Raw genomic sequence first — 26819 nt, forward strand, 5'->3', positions numbered from 1 at the left:
AGAGCTCATCATCCCGGCTTCTCTTCACACAACCATCCAATTAAATGATAAAAATTCTGTCTTCCTGCAGCTGGTACGAGAGTGAGCTCACTGCATAGGGATGTATACAGCTTCCATTGAACTCCATGATAGATCAGTATGAAGTCAGCTTCCTTATTCCCTAAGAGGGCATGGAAGGAACGTCCCATTGAAGCTATGCTTACATACTAGTCGATATTCCCTTTGAGAACTATGGCCCGGGAAGGTAGATCAGTTCCTTCATTATCTGCAGCAGCACCAGTACAGCCTGGCATAAGAGAACCGCTGGGAACCTTAAAGACCATTCTGATACTGATTGGGAATATTATTCTGTTGCAGTGCTTACCCTACTTTTTTTTGTGCATACCCATGCAGCTTTACATATGATCCATATGAGATAATATTACCATTTATAATATTTATTACAGAGGTTTTACCAGAATCAAACTTTATCACATGATAGGTGACAAATGTTAGATCACTGGGAAACCCACCGATCACTAGCACGGGTGTCCTGAGTACCCAGTGGCTCCACACCAGCACAGTCTGGGTGAGGAGCAGAGGCGTAACATGAAGCTTCTGGGCCCCAATGCAAAATCTATAACAGGGCCCCCACCTACCATGAATAATTTTTTAATACTGTTGTCTTCTTATCCGGCTGATGTGCTTTTGGGCCCCTCAGGCTCCAGGGCCCGTCTGCGACTGCTACCTCTGCACCACCTAAAGCTACACCTCTGGTTAGGAGGAGAATGTTATGGGGTGTTACGGAAACAGCGGAGAGCGCTCCATACAAACTCCTTCCTACCACCTCCATGGTGTTGACTCTTTAACCTGCCAGATATGGATCCCCGTGTATCGCATAATGTTAATAATGGGTTGTTATACTTTCTCTCATGTCCTTTATGCCTCCTTCTTTCCTTAGTGACATTGGAAGACATTGACTAATGATGCTTGGAGGAAGGCTAACCATAAGGGAGATAAAAATAGCTGACATTATACTTCCTTACAAAAAAAAGGACAATCTATTTTTTATAATGAATGGAAGCAATTTGCCCACAAAGCCACCAGCCTGGTATAGATGTGGCATGTAAAAACAGGGCAGTTTTTTTTCACCACTACGTTTCAGTGGTAGAGAATGGGAGTTTATGTGGTTACAAGACGTAGGAGATCTATTTCTGTACAAGGGATATTAAGAAATGTTGAAGATATTGCTATAAACACAGTGGTCATGTTTCTAGCAGAAATAGAATTTGAGGTTTGGTGTATATTGGAGAACACCCACTGGAACTCCAGGCTGTAGTATAGTACTTGTCATGGGAGCGTCCTTGACTACTGTCTTCTACTCGCCCCACTGTATACTCACTTGTTCTTGGTGTCTTCTGGCTCCTGGCTTACTCCACACCTTTGCTCAAGTTCATGCTGCATGAAGTCTTTGCCGTCTCTCTTTCCTCCTGCTCCTCTGTCCTCCACTAGGGTACGCGCGCACTGACCCTTCCTGTCTTAAAGGGTCAGCATGCGCCAAACCACAAAGCATTCCTGGGCAGCCTCCTCATTTGCTCAGTGCCTGAGCAATTAGTTTCACTGTTAGTTGTTTGTTTGTTTCTTGCTTGATTGCCGTTACCGCCTGAACTTTGACCACGTCTTGTATGCAGCCTGTCCTGACCTTTTGTCTGCCTTTGGTTATGACCGAACTTTGAACCCCAAATCGTCTTACCATGAGTTACCGTCTGGTACCTGCCCTCACTTCTGCTTGTATTGACCTGTTTATCGTCTAAAGTTTTCGTACTATATCTATTTATGTTAGCCGTTGCCAACTGAGACCACTCTAGGGGTAGTGACCTGGGGATCCTTAGTAGCCAGGTCCACATCTCTGTATGGCGGTTAAAAGGTCAACCCCTTTGGATCCCTTAGACTCTCTTCCCTGGTTTAGTCCAATACCAAATCCTTTGGCAACACCCCCTGTGTACACACCACCCTTTCTCGGCCATGTCACAACATTTATTGAACCCATCAGTAATTCAATATTTTTCTGTAATGTTAAATAATATTATGTACCCACCCAACAATGCAAATACTTGATACTATGATTTCAAGTTGACAGTGATGATCAACTCAATTTCTAACATTGTTATTCAGACCCCAAAACGTTTGCAAATCCTCATGATGCCACAAATTTCATACAACCCAGACGGTTACTTGTGTATTCCTTTTTCTTTGTGTTTTTTTTTCTTTCTGCATCAGTCTTATATGTGCAAATGCAATGCAATTGGGGACTAATGTTATTAATGCCACTTTTCACTAGATTTGACTGAGTGGCTCATGCATAGTAAAAGATTGTGTGCTCCTGATGATCACAAGTCCTTAGTATTAGGTCTTGTCCACACATAACGGAATTGCTGCAGAAAATTTCTGCAGCATTTCTGTTAAAATTAGCAGACATTCCGCTGCGGAAAAACCGCAACATATCCTGTGGTTTTTACTGCAGAAAATGTTGCGGATTTTGCTGCGTTTTTTTCAATGGTGGGAGATAGTGACATCTCCTCTGAAAAACGCAATTCAGTCCAGTTTCCGTAGCAGGAATTGACCTGCTGCAGTATGAAAAATACGCACCACAGGTGAATTTCTGCTCGGAAATTTTACGAAGTGTGTGGATGAAATTTGATAAATCTCACCCACTTTGCTGCTATGGTATTCTGCTGCGTATATTCCGACTGCAATTCCGGACGGAAAATACTCAGCAATTCCAAGATTACTCAGTACTTCCAAGATTACACTAGATATCCCCAAAATATCTGCGGGATACCTGACTGTTTTATTTTTAGCAATTAACCCTTTTATCCTGGCTTTCCATAGCCTATGTAAGTTTCATAAAAACAGCAGTTTATGGGTATTCGTACTTGGTTTAAGAGTTATATGGTTTATGCTTTAGGTCCAAAAAATTGTAAACTGCTCTTGCAAACTATTTCAACATGTTCTGTTCATTTGACTGCCCTAGAAAGTCTGAGGGACATGATGGTAACAATGTCCTAATGTTACTGTAATTATAAAAATGATATCACCTGCTTCTATTTGCTTTTTTTGTATGTAACTGCTTTGCACTAATTTTATTTTATTAACCGCATTATATAAAGATGATAATTAACACTCTTGTCTATTTTCAGCGGCGTTACTTGTCCATACGTGCTGCTCATTAGAAGTTTCCGTAGGGAAAAACCCACACGTCAAAGCTCGAAATGGAACAGATATCTTCCTGCCTTGCACATTTACCACCTGCATTGGTTTTGAAGATGTAACTTTCTCTTGGGAATACAGGACATTCAATCTATCATCAACGCCAGAATTAGTGAGTACCTCATAAATAAATAACCTATTTGTACTATCACTAATATGATAATTTATGGATATATTATTGTTAAATATGAATGGTAGTCGGGTCAATGGCACTCCGTTTGTATTTCTGAGTGATGCATTAGGGTCCCAATCCGATAACATACTAATAGAAAACTCTGCACTCCAATAATGATTTTGCTTCAATATTTATTGTATAGGTAATCAAACTGTAACGTTTCAGTCCCAGGATCAGTTTAAAAACGCGATTGCCGCAGTAGTCAAAAGAAATCCAAATAGAAATTGTTTATCGCATCAGGGAAAAGACATCCAACTTGTGGTATAGGCTATCTTGTGACAACCTTTGTGAGTCTACTATATCCAAAAATGGTGAAATCACTCTGTGAACACTAATGCCACCTAAACACTATAAATAAATAAATATGCATTGCTGCTGAACCTACTTACAATAGGAAGGTTCTTAGCGCACATTTTGATCAAATTGTGTGAGCCCACCTGCCACAACAAGGCGACCTCTATGAGGTGGGAACCTACGCTGCACATACACCCAGAACTGGGACTAAGCTTACATATATCTGGGGATGGTAGGATCCAGCATTAACTAATTAAAATCACCCAGGGCAGAATGGGAGTAGTGCAAGATCAAAAAATGGAGGCAGTCACTATCCACACATGTATGCAAAACACACAAAAGTTTGATGAGCACATTCCAACAAAATGAAACAAAACGTGTATACAGGTGCAAGGACCTTTGTGAGTCTACTGTGACAGACAAAACATAGGTAGATATATAATCCATAGATCACAATAGTGCCCACATTGCATAAGAGCATGTCCCAAGGAACGCAGGGTACTGTCAGCAGTTCATGGGTGATGTACAGGGTTGCCAACCTCCACTTCAGAAATTTCTGGACAACTGAGCTAAAATTCACGGACAGACCAAAATTATATGGACACATTACAGAATCGTTGCCTTTGCAGTGTTCTAGGAAAGACTCACCAATCACAGCCTTGCTTGTAGCTATTCCCCGCTAACTTAGGTGATGTTTTCTCTGATTAGTCGTTCACTTTCCCTTTTTTTCTCCATCCGGCCCAGACCACTGTGACGACTTATTCCAGCCACGACTCGTCTCTGCAGAATGTGACACACAGACATGTGGGGTTCTTGCTTTTCCAGCACTTCCTACCTATACCCCATCCTCAAAACAAACTCGTAATTCACAGTGCCTTAGACAGTAATAATGATCCCTCAGTGCTCGACACAATAAACGTGCCCCCTCAGTAACCATGCCCCCTGCAGATAACACCACACACAGTCCCACTTGTAGATAGCCACACAGCTCCCCCTTGTAAATAACGCCACAAAGCCCCCGTTGTATACAGCGCCACACACAGCACCCCCTGTATACAGTGCCACACACAGCCCCCCCTTTCTATAGCACCACACACAGCCCGCCCTTGTAGATAGCGCCACACAGTGCCCCCCTTGTATATAGCACCACACAGCACCCCCCCTTGTATATAGCGCCACACACAGCCCCATTTATAGATAGCACCACACAGCTCCACCTTGTAGATAGACACAGCTCACCCCTTGTAGATAGCCACAAAGCTCCCCCCTTGTAGATAGCCACACACAGCACCCTCCCTTGTAGATAGCCACACACAGCGCCCCCCCTTCCCTTGTACTTAGTGCAAACAGAGCGGAGAGCGGTAGCCTAATGCTACCACTCTCCGCTCTGTCTGACTCCACTCACCGTCAGGAGGAGGAGGAAATTATGCGCCGAAGGGAAGCGGCGGAGGATCACTTTGAATGGGGTCGGCGACAGCGACGGCACAGGACTGGACCAGACCAGTCACCTGACCCGAGTCACCTGACCTCATGTCAGGTGACTGGATTTGTCCACTCCCAGGGCCGACCTCACTTGGCAGCGGCCGGCCTGCACAGAATCTGAAAATATGCCCGGCCGCGGCCTACTATTCCTTTGCACTGCGCATGTGAATTTTGGTGCATGTGCAGTGCAAAGTTCCGGGAGACTGCCGAAAATCCCGGACGGTGCTTTTTTCTGCCGGACGCTACAGACGGCAGAAAAATAACACCCATTTTTGCGGACTGTCCGTAAATTTACGGACGGTTGGCAAACCTGGTGATTTAGCAGATGGAGGAATTTGATCTCTCCTTTAGCAACAGACTTTTTTCCAGGGGGAGAGGAACAAGGAATTCATTAATACCCCCAGTGGTTTACTAAACACAGTTTAAGAAATGAATTATTCAAGTCAACAGTTTACATTAGAAAGCTAAACAAAATGTATACATGCAATTCTTTTGGCATGACAGGGATAGCTTTTTAATAGTATTACCCACCAAACCTATGCAGTCCTATAACCAATAGGTTTTGTGTTATTGTTATATTTTAGGCCTGGCCTGAAACACACTTGGTTAATAGATTTACATAAGTCCTGTCTAAAATGTTGTGGAATTCAGTTCATTTATTTTACTCTTTTTAATGTAATATTGGGTTGATAAATGTAAAGAAGTGCTGTACATTTTGTAAAAATGATGTTTTCCCTTTTATAACTTTGTAGTTAATGTCAGCATTTTCAGTAGATGGCTACGATGACCATATAGGATTGAGTAAAGTAGCTGATAAGAAGTGATAATCTGCTACTGTTCTTGTAGGAATGTATTAAGTACTTCCAGTGCTTGTCTTTTGACCCATAACAATCAACCATTCATGCTTTGTAATTATTCCTAAAATGGCAATGTAACTCTTAACCTTAACCCTTAGGGTATGTGCACACACACTAATTACGTCCGTAATTGACGGACGTATTTCGGCCGCAAGTCCCGGACCGAACACAGTGCAGGGAGCCGGGCTCCTAGCATCATACTTATGTACGATGCTAGGAGTCCCTGCCTCGCTGCAGGACAACTGTCCCGTACTGAAAACATGATTACAGTACGGGACAGTTGTCCTGCAGCGAGGCAGGGACTCCTAGCATCGTACATAAGTATGATGCTAGGAGCCCGGCTCCCTGCACTGTGTTCGGTCCGGTACTTGCCGCCGAAATACGTCCGTCAATTACGGACGTAATTAGTGTGTGTGCACATACCCTGATGCTACTAACAGATTCTGATCTTACTTACCGTTTAAATTAATTTCCATAAAAACTTTCTAAACACTAAGCTGGCCTTACTTAAAGGGAATGTGTCAACAGGAAATTACATATTTAAACTTTTTTTTAAAAAAAATTCTATGTCATTATTTCTGTTAAATTTATATCTGCCAAGATCACTTCTCAGCAGTCATTTCATTATCATCACAGACAGGAATACAATGATGGGTAACACCGAAATATATAGATAACACAGGATTTACCATTGACAATAGGTGATGAACACAGCTCCCCTCCTCCCCCTCCCTGCATAATGACCTCTGCACAGGTCACAGAGCATGCCTAGAAAACTCTCCCACAGGTTCCTATGGGCCATGTGGCTGCTGTAAAGCATATTTCTAAATGCTGTTAACAGCAGCTAAAGCAAGTTGGCTGCCCCCATAATCATGTAAGGAACAAGAATAAAAACCTCTTAAATAAAGATTATGTTTCACTATCTGGTTTGAATTAGGAAAAAAAAAATAGTACTACATTCCTTTTAAAAGAAAAGTTAGCCGAAACTGCAGATTTTGGTGGAACCGGCTGACAATCTTATGTGTATGGGAGCCACCCAACTCTCCCCCGATATCAGGAGAAAGAGGGATCAGATATGTTGGATTTCAACATGTCCGATCCTGTGTTCTCACAGTAAATAAGCCATTCAAATAAACATGTTTGCTTGGCCGAGCCTAGTTCTCATGTTTATGGTGGAGTTGGGAGAAAAAGCTGTTGGTCGAATAGCTAGTTTGTTCGACAATTATTTCCTGTGTATGGCAAGCTTTACTCACTTCTGGTCCTGTGATTTGGAGATACCTTGGCTTGCACACCACCTACACCAAGAGCTAATATCTAGCTGAGAGACTACTTAGTTCTTGGCTGGTTTATTGCACTGCTTGGTGTAGGATCTGATTGTGTTATTAAAGGGGGTTTTCACTGGGCGATTATCGGGCAGACGAGCGTTCATAGAACGCTCGTTGCCGATAATTGCCCTGTGTAAACAAGGCAGCGATCAGCAGATGAACAATCAAACGTTCGTTCTTCTGCTGATCTTATCGTTTTAAAAAAAGTTAAATATTATCGCGCTGCCAACATGATAATAATGTATGGGGACGAGCGATCCGTGATGTCTCGTTGATCGGCGTCGCTGCATGTAATAGGGGCTTAAGAGTCTTCACTTTGCAGAGAGGGCCCTTGATACCTCAGCATTCATGACCCAAGATAAGTGATATTGGGGGTTGGGAAATGACCCATAGCCTGACAAAAACATATTTTATACCTGGAGATAATTTTTTGGAATAAATAATAAAACTTTTTTTTACCATATGATGCCAAGAGAATTGCATGCCAGAATGGAATAGAGTCAAGAGAAACACAGTGGGCCAGCCAGCGCTTCCCAAAAAAGTATAACACTGAACTATGACAAAGTGCGAGAAAGTTGATCAATCTAAAGTTATAATATAAGAAAAGTAATGTAGCACTACCATTAAAAACAATCCACTGGAGACCCACAGACTGAAGAATCACACCGTATAGTGTCAGCTTTCCTATAAGTGATACAATATCTTTGCTAGTTGTTATTTCATATGTTGTCTTGTGGATCTTTCTGTTCATTCATCTTCAGTATCTATTTGACTATTCCGAGAAGTTTTTATAAAGGTACATTACTGCATGCATGTTTTTCTATTCCGTCTTTATACTGCAACCATTTACCAAGATCGCTTTCTATGTACTTACTTCACTCTGATGGTCTCTGATTCTCTTTTTCATTATTAGCTTTACCATGGGAAACTAAAGAACAAGAAATCCAAACCTAAACCCTTGGAAATTCTAAATAAAAATTATCGGCATGATCGACTTACCCTTGTTCCCAGCAATGAAACCAAGGATTACGAACTGGCATTACTTCTGAAGGATGTGGAATTTGATGATGCGGGACGATATACCTGTATTGTGACAAATAAAAAGGAAAAAGACACTAAAAGCAATGCTACGGTCTTCCTTACAGTGGTGGACAAGTGTGAGTGTCACTGATATGTGAAGGTCTTGTTATCCATCCATGATTTTTTTGTTTTTGCTTGGCCATGCGGATAAAATACACAATAGAATGAATTTAAATGGTAACTAAAATTTCAGAAAACTTCTGACATGTCGTAGGGACATGTCAGAAGTTTTGATCGGTGGGGGTCCAAGCACTGAGACCCCCGCTGATCGCTAAAACGAAGCTGCAGAAGTGCTCAGTGAGCGCTGTGCTGCTTAGTTTCTGATCGGAAAGCCAAGCGAGCAGTATACGGGCCCATAGACTTTCCATTGAGTCCGTACACTAACTGCTCTCCTTTCCGAGAAAAGCCGATCAGAAACCAAGCGTCTCAGCGCTCACCCGCTTCTGCCGCTTTGTTTAAATGATCATTGGGGGTCTCACTGATCAAAACTTCTGACATGTCACTGTAACATGTCAGAAGTTTTCTGAAAGATTAGTAACCCTTTAAAATGGTTGCATACATTCATCACGTTGCGGCCCAAGTAAAAAAGGTCTTCACTGGATGTGTCTTTCACATCATAAGACATAAAACAGTAATGCAGAAGCGCTGCTGTATTACCTGTGCACCTGTGAAAAAACAAAAACAAGAAAATATATATTTTAACTAGAACCCTGTGCAGACATTATTTTTTGTTACACACTTCACATCTGCCATGCAGTACCCATGTAATACTGCTGGGCACAAACTGATGCACCCAAATATTAATACATCATGCCCAAATAATGATTCTACAAGGTGCCAAAATAATATTGCCATACCATTCCCCAAAATAATACTGTACCATGCCCAAATAATAATGCTACATTATGACCCAAAAAATTAAAATTGGTACATTGTGCCGAAATATTAGTGCCATACTTTACACATATAATAAAGCTATACCCTACCCAAATAATAATGGTTTAAAATGAAATATATAGTCTGCATCAACCTTGACCTACCTAGGCTAACAAATAGTACACGATCAAAGCTTTATCAGCGCAAAAGGAATGTAATTTTAGGAAATTATATTTTATTAAAATCAAGGATTTTTTATAGCTATTTTGGTGTTTTTTTTTATGTGATTCTCCACATAAAAAAAAAATCTATTCCAGTTTTCACACTGGACACAAGAGCAGTCACAATAGTCTGCCACTTTCTGTCTCACGTAGCTCCCTTGTCAGCTTTATATAACCTATGAAAGAATGAAGAGATTCATCTCATTATCATTTTAAAGGGTGGGCAACAGCTCTATTGTATTGCTGGTGGCCTAGGAGGTAGGATAGTAACACTATACACATAGATACGGCTCTGTCTGCCGCTCTCAATGTCACTCCCTAGTCTCTGGGTGAAGGGCTGTATGCCATTACTTCCTGGAGACCTTAATAGCAAACAACATTTCTCTGTCAATTAACTCACATTAATTTCAGCTAGCATGAAGAACAAACACCCTGATGGGGGAGGGAGCAAGAGTAGTGTGAGAGAGAGGTAGAAAGACACACACAGTGACACGGCAGCAGCTTCCTAGTAAGTGTTATATCTCACCCCAGTGCCAGATTCACAGCTACACTGGGGAGCAGGATGTTTTCTTCTCGTGTGTGCAATGTCGGGCAGACATGATAAATTTAGACCTCACCCAAATGCTCAGAAAAAATTCCAGAGGGGAAAATTAAAAAAAGATATATTTAAAAAAAATGCAGAATACAATGGCTAGAAATAGTTTTTTATTCCTTATATACACACATATGACAGGGTAATCAGAAAAGTTTTTAGAAACAACAGGTTCGCTTTAAGGAAGTTGGACCTTAGTAAGGGGAAAGGGGGACTTTGAGTTCCCTTTTATGTTGAGAACCAGGAGATAGCGACATGTACACAGATTGTCTATAGTGAATGTATTTAGCCATTAACAAGATGATAACATAAAGGGTCTTCCTTTCCCTGGACTTCTTTGATGGCACAGCCAGTGTCAACTCTGTTTGAAGATTATTTTGTCCTTTACTCTCATCTCCAAACTTCTGTTTCTTGTACTAACAGCAGTTTTCTCCACAGTTGAGGTTGTGGATAACACATTAACTCTGATTATTGTGGCTGTTGTTGGAGGTGTCTTTGGACTTCTTATATTAATCCTTATCATAAAGAAGACAATCAGCTTCATTTTAAAGAAAAATCAAGACAAAAAGTGAGTTCTTGCGGCGTGTGAATTCTGGAAAAATATAGTCCACATTTGATATGTACAAACGTTTGTAAACATATTACAGGTTACATAGAGCAATGTCATAGTACACATCACTTGATTTGTCTTGTTGTGATCCTGAGAGACAACAAGTCTATACTCATCCAGAGCTGCATTCTCAATTCTGCTGACTGATGACTATTCCTAGAAAGTCTTTGTACAGAGCTGGCTCTGGTTATCACCATTCTGTGAATTGTAAAGTAATCACATGTAGGAAAATATAATTTCCCCAGAATGCAGTGCGTTATATACCTCTGGACTATAATACAGGCTCTAATTAAGGATCTGGTACTAGTAATGTAATTTTTTTTCCCCACTTTTACTTAACTACTGTTGAGTAACATTGTAAATTTGTGTTTAAAAGTGAACATATACTTAAATGCTATGTACACCTCTGAAATAGACATATATATATATATAGCACACAAAAAATGACGACGGCACACTGCGAACACTAATGCCACCTAAGCACTACAGATAAATAAATATGCATTACTGCTAAATCTACTTACAATAGGGAGGACCTTAGCACACATTTTGATTGAATATATATATATATATATATATATATATATATATACATATACATACACATATATATATATACACACACACTACCGTTCAAAAGTTGGAGGTCACCCAAACAATTTTGTGTTTTCCATGAAAACTCACACTTATATTTATCAAATGAGTTGCAAAATGACTAGAAAATATAGTCAAGACATTGACAAGGTTAGAAATAATGATTATTATTTGAAATAATAATTTTCTCCTTCAAACTTTGCTTTCGTCAAAGAATGCTCCATTTGCAGCAATTACAGCATTGCAGACCTTTGGCATTCTAGCTGTTAATTTGCTGAGGTAATCGGGAGAAATTTCACCCCATGCTTCCAGAAGCCCCTCCCACATGTTGGATTGGCTTGATGGGCACTTCTTGCGTACCATATGGTCAAGCTGCTCCCACAACAGCTCTATGGGGTTGAGATCTGGTGACTGCGCTGGCCACTCCATTACAGATAGAATACCAGCTGCCTGCTTCTTCCCTAAATAGTTCTTGCATAATTTGGAGGTGTGCTTTGGGTCATTGTCCTGTTGTAGGATGAAATTGGCTCCAATCAAGCGCTGTCCACAGGGTATGGCATGGCGTTGGAAAATGGAGTGATAGCCTTCCTTATTCAAAATCCCTTTTACCTTGTACAAATCTCCCACTTTACCAGCACCAAAGCAATCCCAGACCATCACATTACCTCCACCATGCTTGACAGATGGCGTCAGGCACTCTTCCAGCATCTCTTCAGTTGTTCTGCGTCTCACAAATGTTCTTCTGTGTGATCCAAACACCTCAAACTTCGATTCGTCTGTCCATAACACTTTTTTCCAATCTTCCTCTGTCCAATGTCTGTGTGCTTTTGCCCATTATTAGGGTATGTGCACACACACTAATTACGTCTGTAATTGACGGACGTATTTCGGCCGCAAGTCCCGGACCGAACACAGTGCAGGGAGCCGGGCTCCTAGCATCATAGTTATGTACGATGCTAAGAGTCCCTGCCTCGCTGCAGGACCACTGTCATGTACTGAAAACATGATTACAGTACGGGACAGTTGTCCTGCAGCGAGGCAGAGACTCCTAGCATCGTACATAAGTATGATGCTAGGAGCCCGGCTCCCTGCACTGTGTTCGTTCCGGGACTTGCGGCCGAAATACGTCCGTCAATTACGGACGTAATTAGTGTGTGTGCACATACCCTTAATCTTTTCCTTTCATTAGCCAGTCTCAGATATGGCTTTTTCTTTGCCACTCTGCCCTGAAGGCTAGCATACCGGAGTCTCCTCTTCACTATAGACATTGACACTGGTGTTTTGCAGGTACTATTTAATGAAGCTGCCAGTTGAAGACCTGTGAGGCGTCTATTTCTCAAACTAGAGACTCTAATGTACTTGTCTTGTTGCTCCGTTGTGCAGCGGGGTCTCCCACTTCTCTTTCTACTCTGGTTAGAGCCAGTTTGTGCTGTCCTCTGAAGGGAGTAGTACACACCGTTGTAGGAAATCTTCAGTTTCTTGGAAATTTCTCGCATGGAATAGCCTTCATTTCTAAGAACAAGAATAGACTGTCGTGTTTCACATGAAAGCTCTCTTTTTCTAGCCAGTTGGAGAGTTTAATCGAACCCACAAATGTAATGCTCCAGATTCTCAACTAGCTCAAAGGAAGGTCAGTTTTATAGCTCCTCTAAATGGCAAAACTGTTTACAGCGGTGCTAACATAAATGCACAAGGGTTTTCAAGTGTTTTCTAATCATCCATTAGCCTTCTAACACAGTTAGCAAACACAATGTACCATTAGAACACTGGAGTGATGGTTGCTGGAAATGGGCCTATGTAGATATTGCATTAAAAACCAGACGTTTGCAGCTAGAATAGTCATTTAGCACATTAACAATGTATAGAGTGTATTTCTGATTAATTTAATGTTATCTTCATTGAAAATGTATATATACAGTCCAAGAGCAAATGAACACAGGACTCCACGGGTCCAGAAGATCAGGCCATGTACTCGTCACCAGGGGATGAATCAATTACCCTTTTTTTAGATAGAGAAAAACATAGAACGCAGTAACGGCACCAGGACTTAATGTTGATGATTATGGCGAACAGTTAAAGAAAACCCAAAATGTAGTTTCTCAGAATATTAGAATATATGGTAAAAGTTGAAGATTGTAGACTCATGGTGTGACACTCTAATCAGCTAATCAACACAAAACACCCGCAAAGGTTTCTTAAGCCTTTATATGGTCCAACAGTCTGGTTCAGTAGGCTACACAATCATGGGGAAGACTGCTGACTTGACAGTTGTCCAAAAGACAGTCATTGACATTCTCCACAAGGAGGGTAAATGCGGCGGAACGGGAGTTGCGTTCTGGCACCAAGTGTCAGATCATATCAGTCTTTCCCACCCGTACCGCCTTTAGACAGTTGTTCTTAAATGAAGCCCGGTGATCGGCCCCTGTATCGTCCCTTTATTTCCCTCTATTTCCCCTCCTGGACACTCCCATTATTCCCCTCTATCTCCCCTCATAGAATTTCCCCTTATGGACTGTTTCGTGCACAGGAGGCGTGGCTGGTGTTGCATGACAGTTGGTATGAAAAAGCAGTTGGAGGTTGGAGTCAGCCATTTTTTTACAGATGAGGTATCCAGGGTCCAGAGTAAAGAAAGAAAGCAGAGTATTTACCATCAACCAATAGACTTTATCACAGCGAGTGGTGTGTGTACTGTGCCACTCTGTGTCTCCCTCAAATAAACACGCTGTTTTAACTGTTAAACTATTTTCTGCATCCGTCTGGATTATTTCACCCACAACGGCGATACCAAACACCCAGTATCACCACATTTGGTGGCAGCGGTAGGATTATAATCCAGCCCATACAACGGGGAAGTGGCAGGGGACAGGTACTCCTGGTACCATACAGCGCTTCGCAGCCAGATAGTGAAAAACAGCAGAGGGAGTACACACGGGATACGACAACTGCTTTCACCCCAGAAATTTCTTCCGACAGCCAAGTTGTTTAGGTGGACCACATGCAGCAGCCCCTACCTCAAAAACAGAAAGAGGACATTGCAGGAGCTTTGCCAAGTTCGAGGGATCCAGTTAGAGTCGACCGAGGTAAAGGCCGTACTGGCAAGCAAGCTCATTGTGTGGGACTGAGTGCACCACGAGTTGAGTGACCGATCTGACAGTCGGGGGTCCCTACACAGCACCCCCTCCTCGGCCACCGCCACTCTCATAGGTGAGCTGCTAGCCGCCCTGGGCCCTAATTGTACCGAACACGAGAGAGCCTGCGTAATGGAGTTGGTGTTCCGGATCCCTGTGCGAATCCCCATCTCAACAAGTGCACCAGCGCCCCAGGCACCCAGCGGCCACGGAGGGCCACACCTGCAGTTCAGCGACGTGCCCACCTCTAAAGAGGCCACCACAGACATTGACATACACCTCCATGTATTTGAGTCTATCATGGAGGTGCATTCCATTCTGACCTCGGAATGGGCAAAGTATGCGGGCCCCAGCCTAATGGGCAAAGCCTTGGAATTTTATCAGGCGCTAAGTGTGGAGGACTGCCGTGATTATTCCCTACTGAAGGAGGCCCTGCTCCAATGCTTCGCAATCACCCCAGAGACCTATTGTAATGACGGGGTAGGGAGACGGACAAGTGAGCCCTAATCTACCCGCAACCCAGTCCCTGCCTACTTGCACGGCCCGTCCTAGGCGACGGCGTACAACTGGGCGACAGTCCCTACACTCAAATGTGCATGACAGACAACACAAGACAGGGTACACAGAAGAGAGGGAAGTGGGGCAGTTGCCCACGACAACACCGTGAGCAACAGGAGTAGTGAACGAGCCGAGTCAAACCAGGAGAGTACGTGGTAACAAAAGCAGAGCAGAAGAATAGTAGTCAATCAAGCCAGGGTCAATATGGAGCAGGTCAAATGTAAGTAGCAGGAACAGCAGAGCCAGGAACCAGAGAGAATCACAGGAAAAGGACAAGCAGCAAATGAAGGTATACATAGACCAAGTGCGGGAGCTAGAACAGTCTGGCCAGGCTGTGATAGGTTCTCCCACTCCTGAGCCTGCCAGCCTGAGTGGTAGCAGATCGAGTCACTCTAACAGACCTAGGCACAGATGCAGGCTGATTAACCACGGGCGTCGACTCAGAAGCTGTGTCAGGTAAATCCTTTACAGTACCCCCCCCCTTTTATGAGGGGCCACCGGACCCGTCCTAGGTGGACCTGGCTTGTTGGGGAACTGAAGATGGAGCTTCCTGAGCAATAACCCGGCGTGAACATCCCGGGCGGGTACCCAAATCCTCTCCTCAGGCCCGTATCCTCTACAATGGACCAGGTACTGGAGGGAGTCTTGGACCATCCTGCTGTCCACAATCTTGGTCACCTCGAATTCTACCCCTTCAGGAGTGAGAACAGGGACCGGAGGTTTCCTCGAGGTTGCCAAGGACGGGGAGCATCTTTTCAGTAGGGAGGCATGGAACACGTTGTGTATCTGAAAGGACGGGGGTAACTCCAGCCGGAAGGAGACAGGGTTAAGGACTTCAATGATCTTGTACTGCCCTATATACCGGGACCAAATTTTTTGGACGGGACTTTAAGGCGCAAATTTTTTGAGGACAGCCACACCAGATCCCCGACCACAAACAAGGGGTTAGTAGAACGTCTCTTATCTGCCTGAGTCTTTTGGATGCTCTGGGACGCCTCAAGGTTCTTCTGAACCTGGGCCCAGACTGTGCACAGTTCCCGATGAATGACATCTACCTCGGGATTGTTGGAACCTCCAGGTGAAATGGAGGAGAACCGTGGATTAAACCCAAAATTACAGAAAAAGGGAGAGACCCCCGACGAGTTACTGACCCGGTTATTAAGGGACAATTTGGCGAGGGGAATGAAGGAGACCCAATCATCTTCACAGTCAGAGATAAAACACCTTAAATATTGTTCTAGGATGGAGGCAGATCGGTGATAAAATCCATGGAGATATGGGTCCAAGGTCTCTGGGGAATGGGCAAAGAACATAGTAAGCCCGCTGGTCGGGACCTGGGAGTCTTAGACCTAGCACAAGTTTCACAATCGGCGACGTAGGCCTTAACATCTTTAAGCAACCCAGGCCACCAATAGGTTCTAGAAATGAGGTGTTTGGTACCCAGGATGCCTGGATGGCCAGATAGTGCAGAGTCATGATTTTCCCTGAGTACCCTTAGCCGGAATTGCAGGGGAACAAACAGCTTGTTCTCAGGAAGGTTCTCGGGAGCTGAACCTTGATCAGCCGCAATTTCGGAGACTAAGTCAGAAACAACAGAGGATATGATTATACCTGGGGGCAAAACACAAGCAGGATCCTCCTCAGGAGGAGGGCTGGCCATGAAGCTACGCGACAGTGCATCAGCTTTAATATTTTTAGACCCAGCCCTATAGGTGACCACAAAGTTGAATCTAGTAAAAAACAACGCCCATCGAGCTTGTCTCGGGTTTAGCCTCCGGGCAGATTCTAGGAAAACCAGATTCTTGTGGTCGGTAAGAACCGTTACCTGGTGCCTAGCCCCCTCCAGGAAGTGGCGCCACTCTTCAAATGCCCAATTAATGGCTAAGAGTTCGCGGTTGCCAACGTCATAGTTACTCTCAGTGGGGGAGAACTTCCTGGAGAAGTAGGCACAGGGACGGAGATGGGTGAGACCCCTGGTACCCTGGGACAAGACAGCACCCGCTCCCACCTCGTAGGCGTAAACCTCCACGATGAATGGCTCCATTTGGTTGGGCTGAAACAGCACTGGGGCAGAGACAAAGCACCTCTTAAGGACCTCAAAAGCCTGAACCGCCTCTGGAGGCCAGTGGAGGAGATCAGCACCCTTGCGAGTAAGGTCCGTAAGAGGCTTAGCCTTGACCGAGAAGTTAGCAATAAATCTCCTGTAATAATTAGCGAACCCCAGGAAGCACTGTAAAGCCTTCAGTGAGGCAGGTTGGACCCATTCCGCCACAGCCTGAACCTTGGCAGGGTCCATGCGGAATTCGTTAGGAGTGAGGATTTGACCCAAAAATGTTATCTACTGCACCCCAAACACACATTTTTCAGTTTTAGCAAAGAGTATGTTTTCCCTAAGGGCCTGGAGCACCTTCCGGACATGCTCAATGTGGGAGGACCAGTCCTTGGAAAACACAAGTATATCATCAAGGTACACTACAATAAATACCCCGAGGTAGTCTCTTAAAACCTCATTTATTAAATTCTGGAAGACCGCGGGAGCATTACACAACCCAAAGGGCATGACGAGGTATTTGAAATGACCTTCGGGCATGTTAAACGCAGTCTTCCATTCATCCCCTTCCCTGATTGGGATAAGGTTATAAGCCCCCCGAAGATCAAACTTATAGAACCATTGGGCCCACCGAACCTGATTGAAGAGATCAGGAATCAAAGGAAGGGGATATTGGTTCCTTACAGTGACCTTATTCAAGTTCCGGTAATCGATGCATGGCCTAAGGCCACCATCCTTCTTCCCTGCGAAGAAGAAGCAAGCACCTACCGGAGAAGTAGAGGAGCGGATGTAACCCTTGGCCAGGCTTTCCTGGATATATTCTCTCACTTTCAGGACAAGAGAGATTAAATATCCTACCTTTAGGGAGTTTAGCTCCTGGTACCAAATCGATAGCGCAATCGTACTCTCTATGAGGAGGTAACTCTTCGGAGGCTTTTTTAGAAAAAACATCAGTGAAGTGCTGAATAAACTCAGGTAGAGTATTCACCTCCTCAGCGAGAGAAACCAAATTAATAGAAAAACAGGAAGTCATGCATTCATTACCCCATTTGGTAAGATCCCCAGTATTCCAGTTAAACGTGGGATTATGCCTCTGCAACCAGGGAAGGCCTAAAACCAAATCGGACGATAATCCCTCCATCACCAGTACAGAGCACTGCTCCAAATGCATGGAGCCAACAAGGAGTTCAAAAACAGGGGTATGCTGCGTAAAATAACCATTAGCAAGAGGGGTGGAGTCGATACCCACTACCGGGACAGGTTTAGGCAAGTCAATGAATGGCATAGCTACAGATATAGCAAATTCCACAGACATAATATTAGCAGAAGACCCTGAATCCAATGCCGGTAGCAGACCTACCACCAAAAGAGACCTGAAAGGGAAGCAAGATTTTATTAGGTTTCATATATACGGGAAATACCTGTGCGCCCAAGTGACCTCCCCGATGGTCACTTAGGCGCGGAAGTTTTCCGGCTGCTTATTCTCACGCCTAGGACAGTTGTTCACTTGATGCTTGTCATCCCCACAGTAGAAGCAGAGACCATTCTTCCTGCGGAACTCTCTACGTTGTTGGGGAGACACGGAGGCCCCGAGTTGCATAGGTTCATCCGAGTTTTCCGTGGAAGAACGAAGCAACGGAACCTCGGGAGCCATCATTGGGGGGTCAGAGGAGAAGGCACAAAAACTTTCAAGTCGTCGTTCCCTGAGACGTCGGTCAAGACGTACCGCTAAAGCCATAACCTGATCTAGGGAGTCAGAAGAGGGATAGCTAACTAACAGGTCTTTCAGGGTGTTCGACAGACCCAATCTAAACTGGCACCTCAAGGGAGGGTCATTCCACCGAGAAGCTACACACCACTTCCTAAAATCAGATCAGTACTCCTCAACGGGTCTCTTACCCTGACGTAAGGTCACCAGCTGACTCTCGGCAAAGGCAGTCTTGTCAGTCTCGTCATATATGAGCCCAAGAGCAGAAAAAAAAAGATCAAAAGAGGAAAGTTCAGGGGCGTCAGGAGCCAAGGAGAAGGCCCATTCTTGGGGCCCGTCCTGGAGCCGGGACATAATTATACCCACTCGCTGGCTCTCAGAACCTGAGGAGTGGGGCTTTAAACGGAAATAGAGCCTACAACTCTCCCGAAAGGAGAAAAAGGTCTTCCGGTCCCCTGAGAACCGGTCAGGCAACTTGAGGTGGGGTTCAAGAGGTGAGGGGGGGGCACTACCAGGGTAGCATCATGCTGGTTGCCCCTCTGAGCCAGGGCTTGGACCTGTAGGGAGAGGCCCTGCATTTGCTGAGCCAGGGTCTCAAGGGGGTCCATAGTTGTGTCAGGGACCAGGGTAGAAAAGGTATATGTGCCTGTGATTATGTAATGACTGGGTAGTATGCCAGCCTGAGTGGTAGAAGATGGAGTCACTCTCTCAGACTTAGGAGCAGGTGCAGACAAATTACCCACGGGCGTAGACACAGAAGCTGTGTCTGGCAGATCCTTTACAACAACATTTCGACATTAAAAATAATTTGTGAAATTGGGCTTATATAATATTCTAATTTTCTGAGAGACTACATTTTGGGTTTTCATTAACTGTTACCATAATCATCAACATTAAAAGAAAAAATATGCTGGAAATAGATCACTCTGTGTGTAATGAATCTATATAATATATGAGTTTCACTTTTTAAATAGAATTACTGAAATTAATTCACTTTTTGATGATATTCTAATTCATTGAGAAGGAATAGTGTGTGTGTGTGTGTGTGTGTGTGTGTGTGTGTGTGTGTGTGTCTGTGTCTATCTATATATACTGTATCTATAAATATTTCAAAATACTTTTTATTAAAAAATATTTTTACTTTTTGAGATGCATCTGTATCTAGCGCTGAGACCTGAATCCGTCATGACGCGCAAGATCCACCTGTAATCAATCACTACCTGTAATTCATAAACTTAGATGTGATCGATTTACAAGTGGATCCCGCGTGTCAGAGACAGGCAGGACCCGCTGACACTGAACCCGTCAGTCCTGCGGACCTGACAGTTACAGGTCTCAGCGATGGGTACAGCTGCTCTGTATACAGGACACAAAGCAGCTGTATCTCAAAAAGTAAAAATAATTTTTAATAAAAAGTATTTAGGAAGTTGCACCAATCACGCTAATGCACATTTTTATATAAAAAAACAAAACTATTTCAAAGGCGTACAAAGCCTTTAACACGTGTTAGAGTTAACATCCGCGATATTGACACTAAAATGTGGCATCAGTTTAGAGGGAATCTCTATCAGTTAAATACTAGGTTTTAATTAGGTTTTCAATAAACCTCGATAAAGTCTAAATCATTATTTATTCAAAAATTGCCTTTTCCCTGGGCTCCTTTAATTGTGAAGGTGGAAATCTCAGCAGCCAGTCCGAATAACAGCTTCTGGGCCTCAAAGCAGCTGATATATATGTATATATTTATATATGGATGTGTTTATTTACCTGCTCTTTTTGATTGGGCATCAGAAGTTCTAGGCTAGAATAGACTGCAAGTAAAGGGGTTTCAGTAGGACTTGATGTAAGTAGTCAGTGGGTATTTGACAGATTTAGAGTCTCATGTTTAACCCTTCTTTATTCTCAGGAAAGACTGCCTTGTTAGTTCCTCCGTCAATGAAAATACAGATAATGCCTCAAAACCAGAAGCCAAAGCTAAACCAAAAGCATGACGTTTGCATCTATCCATAGACAAGGACAGAAATGACTTCAATAGAAGGACTGTGAAGCTAAGAGCACAGATCCCTGGTATTGGAGGAACATTTCTTAAGCGGAGAGCACCCGATGGAATGAGGTTGATCACTTTATCCCACTACATATGTTATTATCTTGCACTGCACAGTAATTATGTTGCCTCCTCTTAGGTCCTAGTTTAGGTACTATAAATGCCTATGTATGACACCATGTAATTCATCAAGATGAATGTGTTGCTTTTCAGAGGAACAGGGTCCTCAGATGATCCCATTTGTCCTACTTAAGCAAAAAGTCCAGCAGGTGTTTGTGGCGAGGAGGAAAATATATAACACTTTTTTCTATGCATGGGGAGGGGTCTGACAACAAAGAATCACTGACATTGAGTGTCAATGAATGTACATATCTAAGTTTATTTCTATAGAATTATATTAGACATACAAATGCACAAATTTAATGAATAAAGAATTACTTGATGTTTTTAAACCGTATTTACAGTGGAGGATTCTTGCTTGCAGCACAGTGTGCCCTGCCACAGCTCCTCTGCTTACCCTGGCTGCAATATATCCTGACTCCCCTGAGTTTATTCTAATCTCCACATAATAAAAAGTTATCTTCCGGTCCTACCCAGCCTTTATAATATTAAATGCTGCCAACACATTAAATAACTGCCATTCTCCACTTCAGTTGCTGCCTGGGCATTTTTCCTGCTATCTGGATGAATGTAATAAAATGTATTCTTTAATACAAGTAGTTGTGATGTGAGTTATTTCCACATAAATTGAAAAGATGTTTAAACTTTAGTACTATTTAGGACAAGGCCATTTACTGAATGGCTGTTGTCACTGATGCACTTTTTTTTTTTATCTATACAAGACGTTTATTTATACAGAGACAGAAGTAAATCAGTGTCCTGTATCTCAAAGGTTTGAAAAGCAAGTAATAGTATTGGCTGAGCTTACTGACAGAAGATACTTAAAAAGGATCAGTCACCCGTTTTCACAATTGAAACTGCATAAAATATTACATAGATTTTAGACCTGATGAAGCTGGTGTACTTACTTTGAAAATCCATGTATGGCTATATAATCCTCTCGCAACGTTTTCCTGACAGCTATTCAAATAAAACCACCTATCTCCTCCAATCTAAAACTGACAAGCTCCTATCAGTGTCCCCCCTCCCCCACATGATGCTGAAATCTCACACATACTCAGTACAAATGCAATATCCCTCACTTTGCAGTAAAACAAAGCAGCAGATGGAGTTAGAAGCTTTAATTCCACACTAAAACAGCTGCTGGAAGACCAGCTCCCCCACAGCAGGGCCAGGGAAACTGCAACTTGTACTGAGCATGTGAGAGATGTTAGATTGGTGCAGTGGAGGAGGGACACTGATAGGAGCTTCTCAGCTCTAGGTGGGATGAGACTGAGATTACATCATGCATATACTTGGTCTCTCTCTATAAATGCTCATTTAAATTTTTGAAAGGAAAACTTTGAAAAAGCATTATACAGCGATTAGGACATGAATTTTCAAAGTAAGTACACCAACCTCATCAGGTCTAAGAGATCGGTTTAATATTGTATGCAGTTTGTATTGTGAAATCTGGTGACGGATCCTCCTTAAAAACTTTGCTTAGTACTGTTTTGGAGTCATCTAAAGCATGGAAACAAGATTGGAAGGGGTCCATTAGAGAGTTAGCAGAAGAATAGCTGATCAGATGAGTACACACCAGAAGTTCTAGAAGCTTTGAAGAAAAGGGAAGGCTAGAAACATGGCCGTAGTTAATAGTGGAGAATAGGTAATGAGTGCTGCTTGAGGATTGACCAAGGCATGCCTAAAAGAGGAAGGGAAGATTCCACATGAAAGTAAAAGGTTTACAATCTTGTGGTTAAAATACAAAGCAAATTTTGGGGCAGGTGTCAGTACTCTGCGACCAAGGGTGGACGCCACATGCGGCAGGATTTATCTGAATGGAACTTATAGAAATCCACCCACCTGTGTTAGAACCAACCCCACTCAGATCAATAGAACAGAAATTTCTGCAACAAAATCGGTCACATGTGACTGCACCCTCGCAATATAAGACTAGCCTTAAATATTTGATAATGGTCATTGGAATCCACGTATTTTAACAGTTTTGGCTGCCAACTCTCCACGGATGTCTGCTGTTGGGGAAATGAAGAATCGAGCAGGTTTTATTTTAACATACCTGATTCTATTTTGCCTTTAGCGGAGTATGGATGTTTATTCAATAGGATCAGAAGACAAGTGGCTGCCACTTTTGACACTTATCTACTTGGGGAAATAAAGGATGGGGCATGTTAAAGTTCAAAATGCCCAATGCTCATTTCCCCCTACATCTGCGCATTAGTGCTTCTTTTTCTTTTTAGGTCTTGCTGTTTCAAAGGATAACATATTCCAGGGCAATGCAAAGAAGGACATGTCAAGAGGAAGGTTGCGGTCTCATTTCAACAGTTATCCAAATTGTCAAATGACGATTATTAATTAGTGGTTTCTGTAGCCCTGAGTTCACCAGGTTTGATACAAATAGTTTGACATGTGCTTTATTTATGAACATTCCAATGTTGCTAAGCAAAAAATAACTAGAAATAAAAAAGAAAATGCTAGAGGAGAGGATTTCTGAATCAACTTTTTTTTTTTAAAATTTTTGCTTATGACCTTTGGAAGTAGTTTCTTTTCTCCTTGAGATTTAACTTGACAAGTGTTTTCATACTCTGTGCCCCTGTTTTGCTTCTACGTTGCAGCTCCTCCTGGGAAGGTAATGACTGAACTACAAAAAAGATGTACAGGTGCACCATGGTACCTAGAATTTGAAATGGGCTTTCTGGTCTTTAAAAAGTTGTGCGTAGATGGTTAACTGCAGTAAGATTAGTCATTTACTAATGTGCGGTCTGTAGCTGCAACGCCTCTGTAAGTCATGGTTCACACCCCTCATCTCCACTTCTTCCTTCCCTCCCTGGCTCTGGAGGTATCATGTTTCACATGCAGGGCTGTAGAAGGAGCAGAGTATAGGAGTAGAACAGCAGATCTGTGTCTAAATTGCAGACACAGAGAAATTACAGCACTACCTTGCACCTTGTAATAGAGGGGCAGGCAGCTGTAAATATAGGCAATGTTTGTGAGGAGAGAGAGGAATCACAGGACCTGTATTCCTTTACATGTTAATCCCGTCCACACCAAGCCCTAGCAAAATGTAAACCGAGCTACACCGAACTGGGCAACATAATAAAATAACTACTTCTGAATTATGGTGGAATAATCTGGTGACCATTTAGACACATAGATACTTTACGTTTTCATAAGTATTGGAAAACACCTTCTAGTTGTCATGTTGTTATACAGTATGATTTTATTTGGTCTCAAACTTTGTATTGAAGGCATTTTAATACACCTGGCTAAGGCCCCCTGCACACGGCTGTAGCCATAATCCCGGTTCTTGATTGCAACTACCAGTCACATGCATTTGCGGGCCGTTCTCTCATTTTAAAGTATAAAGCACGGTCCGTAAAATCAAAAAATAGGACATGTCCTATTTTCTGTGGAGCCTTTCTATAGCACATTTCCGTAAATATATATGGAAATGTGTCCGTGTTCAATAGGAATTAACGGGTCCGTACTTTGAGCCACAATTACAGTTCGTAATTGCGGATCAAACATATTGCCGTGTAAATGGGGTCTTAGAGAACTTAATTGAAGGCTGTCTTCGATGATTCCAGTTTTTTTCAAGCTTCTGAGAATTAGTGCCTTGGGATGATGCACCTTGGAGAATTGTCCAAAACATCTATGGCTCGATATGGTCGTAATTATGAAATATGTGCAGTGCCCAGTTATCCCCTCTAAGGGCTCAAGCACACATCTGTTGCAAATATACGGCCGCAAATGACGGATCCATGAAACACTGACCGCACACGGATGGCTTCCGTGTGCAGTACGTTGTTTTAACGGACCGAATTAATAGAATGGCCGAGACTGATCCGCAAATAATGGATAGGAATAGGACCTGTTCTATTTTTGGCGGAACAGCCACACGGTTCCGTTAAAAAAACAGAAGTGTGCATGGCCCCATAGCGATGAATGGGTCAGTGTGCTATCCGTTAAAGAAACTGTTAGCACATTGAAACATTTCACTGAAGTGTGCTTGAGTCCGAACCGGACAGATTATGTATCTACTTGGCAGAGATGGCATTCTTTCGCTAACAAGTTGAGCAGTCTTTAGTTTTATTAATTCAAGTTATTTATTGGTGTTGTAACAGTTTTAGCGGCTGTGTGCTAGTATGATCTAGTATCATTTTCGTTGGATTTTGTTGGAATTTTCACAATTTGCTTGCTGAGTATATAGGTGTTCAGATAGTACTAGCTCTCTTAGGTGCTCGAGATAGGGTCCCAACCCAGTTGAGATGTGTAAAAAACTATTCAGCACACTCTTGGAAAGGTGAAATATTCTTTTGATTTTGATTTTCTCTGTGATGCCGGTGGCTTAGTACAACGTTTCGGCCGCGAGACCTTCATCAGGCACGGAGGAGATACATATAGGTGAAATAGATATACTTGCAGAGTATAGTACGGGATTTTTTTTTTTTGCTAGAACAGGTTATAATTTCTCAGTACATGATGATGTTTAACCTGGATCTGTCTAAGTGAATGTGATTTTGGCCTAGGGGGAGTTTGTTTTTCTTCACACTCAAAATTGGAGCAATTACTAAAACTGCACAATCTGGGTTGAGTGAAACAGTCATATGACGCATTGGGTAGTTGTCTACCAGGCATTTCTCTTGTGGCACTTAAGGACCAACATGCCAAAATACGCCCTTCACTCATATTACCCTTATACACGTTCCCAAAATCAAGAAAACAATAGCAAACCAATGCAACCATAAGAATGACAATCATAGTGCCCGTAACAGTGCCAGCCACAATGCTGCCATAAGAGTCCCAGCAACAGTGCCCCCATAAGGCTGGGTTCACACGTGGCGGAATTTCACTTGAATTCCGCTGCGGAAACTCCGCAGCGTTAATCCGCAGCGGAGCCGTTTCTGCATTGACTTCCACTTCTTTTTAGAAGTGTTCGTTTAGACGATGCGTAAAATTCCGCTGCGGAGTATAGGCTGCGGAGCGGAATTTGGTGTCCGCAGCATGCTCTGTCTGTTGCGGAGCAGTGGCGGACTGGTTGCGGACTCATGGCGGAATTTCTCCATTGACTTCAATGGAGATTCTAAGTTCCGCAATGAAGTCCGCAGCTGTCATGCACATGTTATGTGTGCTGCGGATGCGTCTTGCTTTTTTGACATGACATTTCTTCATTCTGGCTGGACCTATGTATTTCTAGGTCTACAGCCAGACTGAGGAAGTCAATGGGGCTCCCGTAATGACGGGAGCGTTGCTAGGAGACGTCAGTAAATAGTCACTGTCCAGGGTGCTGAAAGAGTTAAGCGATCGGCAGTAACTGTTTCTGCCCCCTGGACAGTGACTACCGATCCCAATATACAGCAACCTGTCAAAAAAATAGAAGTTCATACTTACCGAGAACTCCCTGCTTCTGTCTCCAGTCCGGCCTCCCAGGATGACGTTTCAGTCTAAGTGACGGCTACAGCCAATCACAGGCTGCAGCCAATCACAGGCCAATAACAGGCTGCAGCGGTCACATGGACTGCCGCGTCATCCAGGGAGGTCGGGCTGTATGCCGAAAGAGGGACGCGTCACCAAGACAACGGCCGGTAAGTATGAAATTCTTTTACTTTCGCAAGGGAAAGTGCTGGCCCTTCTCTCTATCCTGCACTGATAGGGAGAAGGGAAGTACTTTTACCGCAGTCCGCAGCAGCTAGTCCGCATCAATTTACGGCACATTTTGGGCAGATCCGCAGCCGTAATCCGCAACCCGGATTAGGTGCGTCATTGATGCGGACAGTTGCGGAGGAAAACCGCCACGTGGGGGCATGCCCTAATAGTTCGTGAATGACCTCATTAGATTGACAGTAAGAGAACTCA

General features: G+C 43.2%; 1 protein-coding gene across 1 annotated transcript in view; it reads left to right on the forward strand.

The window, feature by feature from the left end:
• Window positions 1-21559, forward strand: part of SCN4B (sodium voltage-gated channel beta subunit 4) — a 77096-nt gene extending 55537 nt beyond the window's left edge. The window contains exons 3-6 of the mRNA XM_075838935.1: window positions 3180-3361; window positions 8296-8539; window positions 10590-10719; window positions 20706-21559. Of these exons, the coding sequence (XP_075695050.1) occupies window positions 3180-3361; window positions 8296-8539; window positions 10590-10719; window positions 20706-20790 (641 nt within the window). The 3' untranslated portion in view covers window positions 20791-21559. The remainder of the gene's footprint in view (window positions 1-3179; window positions 3362-8295; window positions 8540-10589; window positions 10720-20705) is intronic.
• The last annotated feature ends 5260 nt before the right edge of the window (window positions 21560-26819 follow it).

The sequence above is a fragment of the Rhinoderma darwinii genome, chromosome 10 (genome assembly GCF_050947455.1).
Source record: "Rhinoderma darwinii isolate aRhiDar2 chromosome 10, aRhiDar2.hap1, whole genome shotgun sequence".
Taxonomy (NCBI): Eukaryota; Metazoa; Chordata; class Amphibia; order Anura; family Rhinodermatidae; genus Rhinoderma; species Rhinoderma darwinii.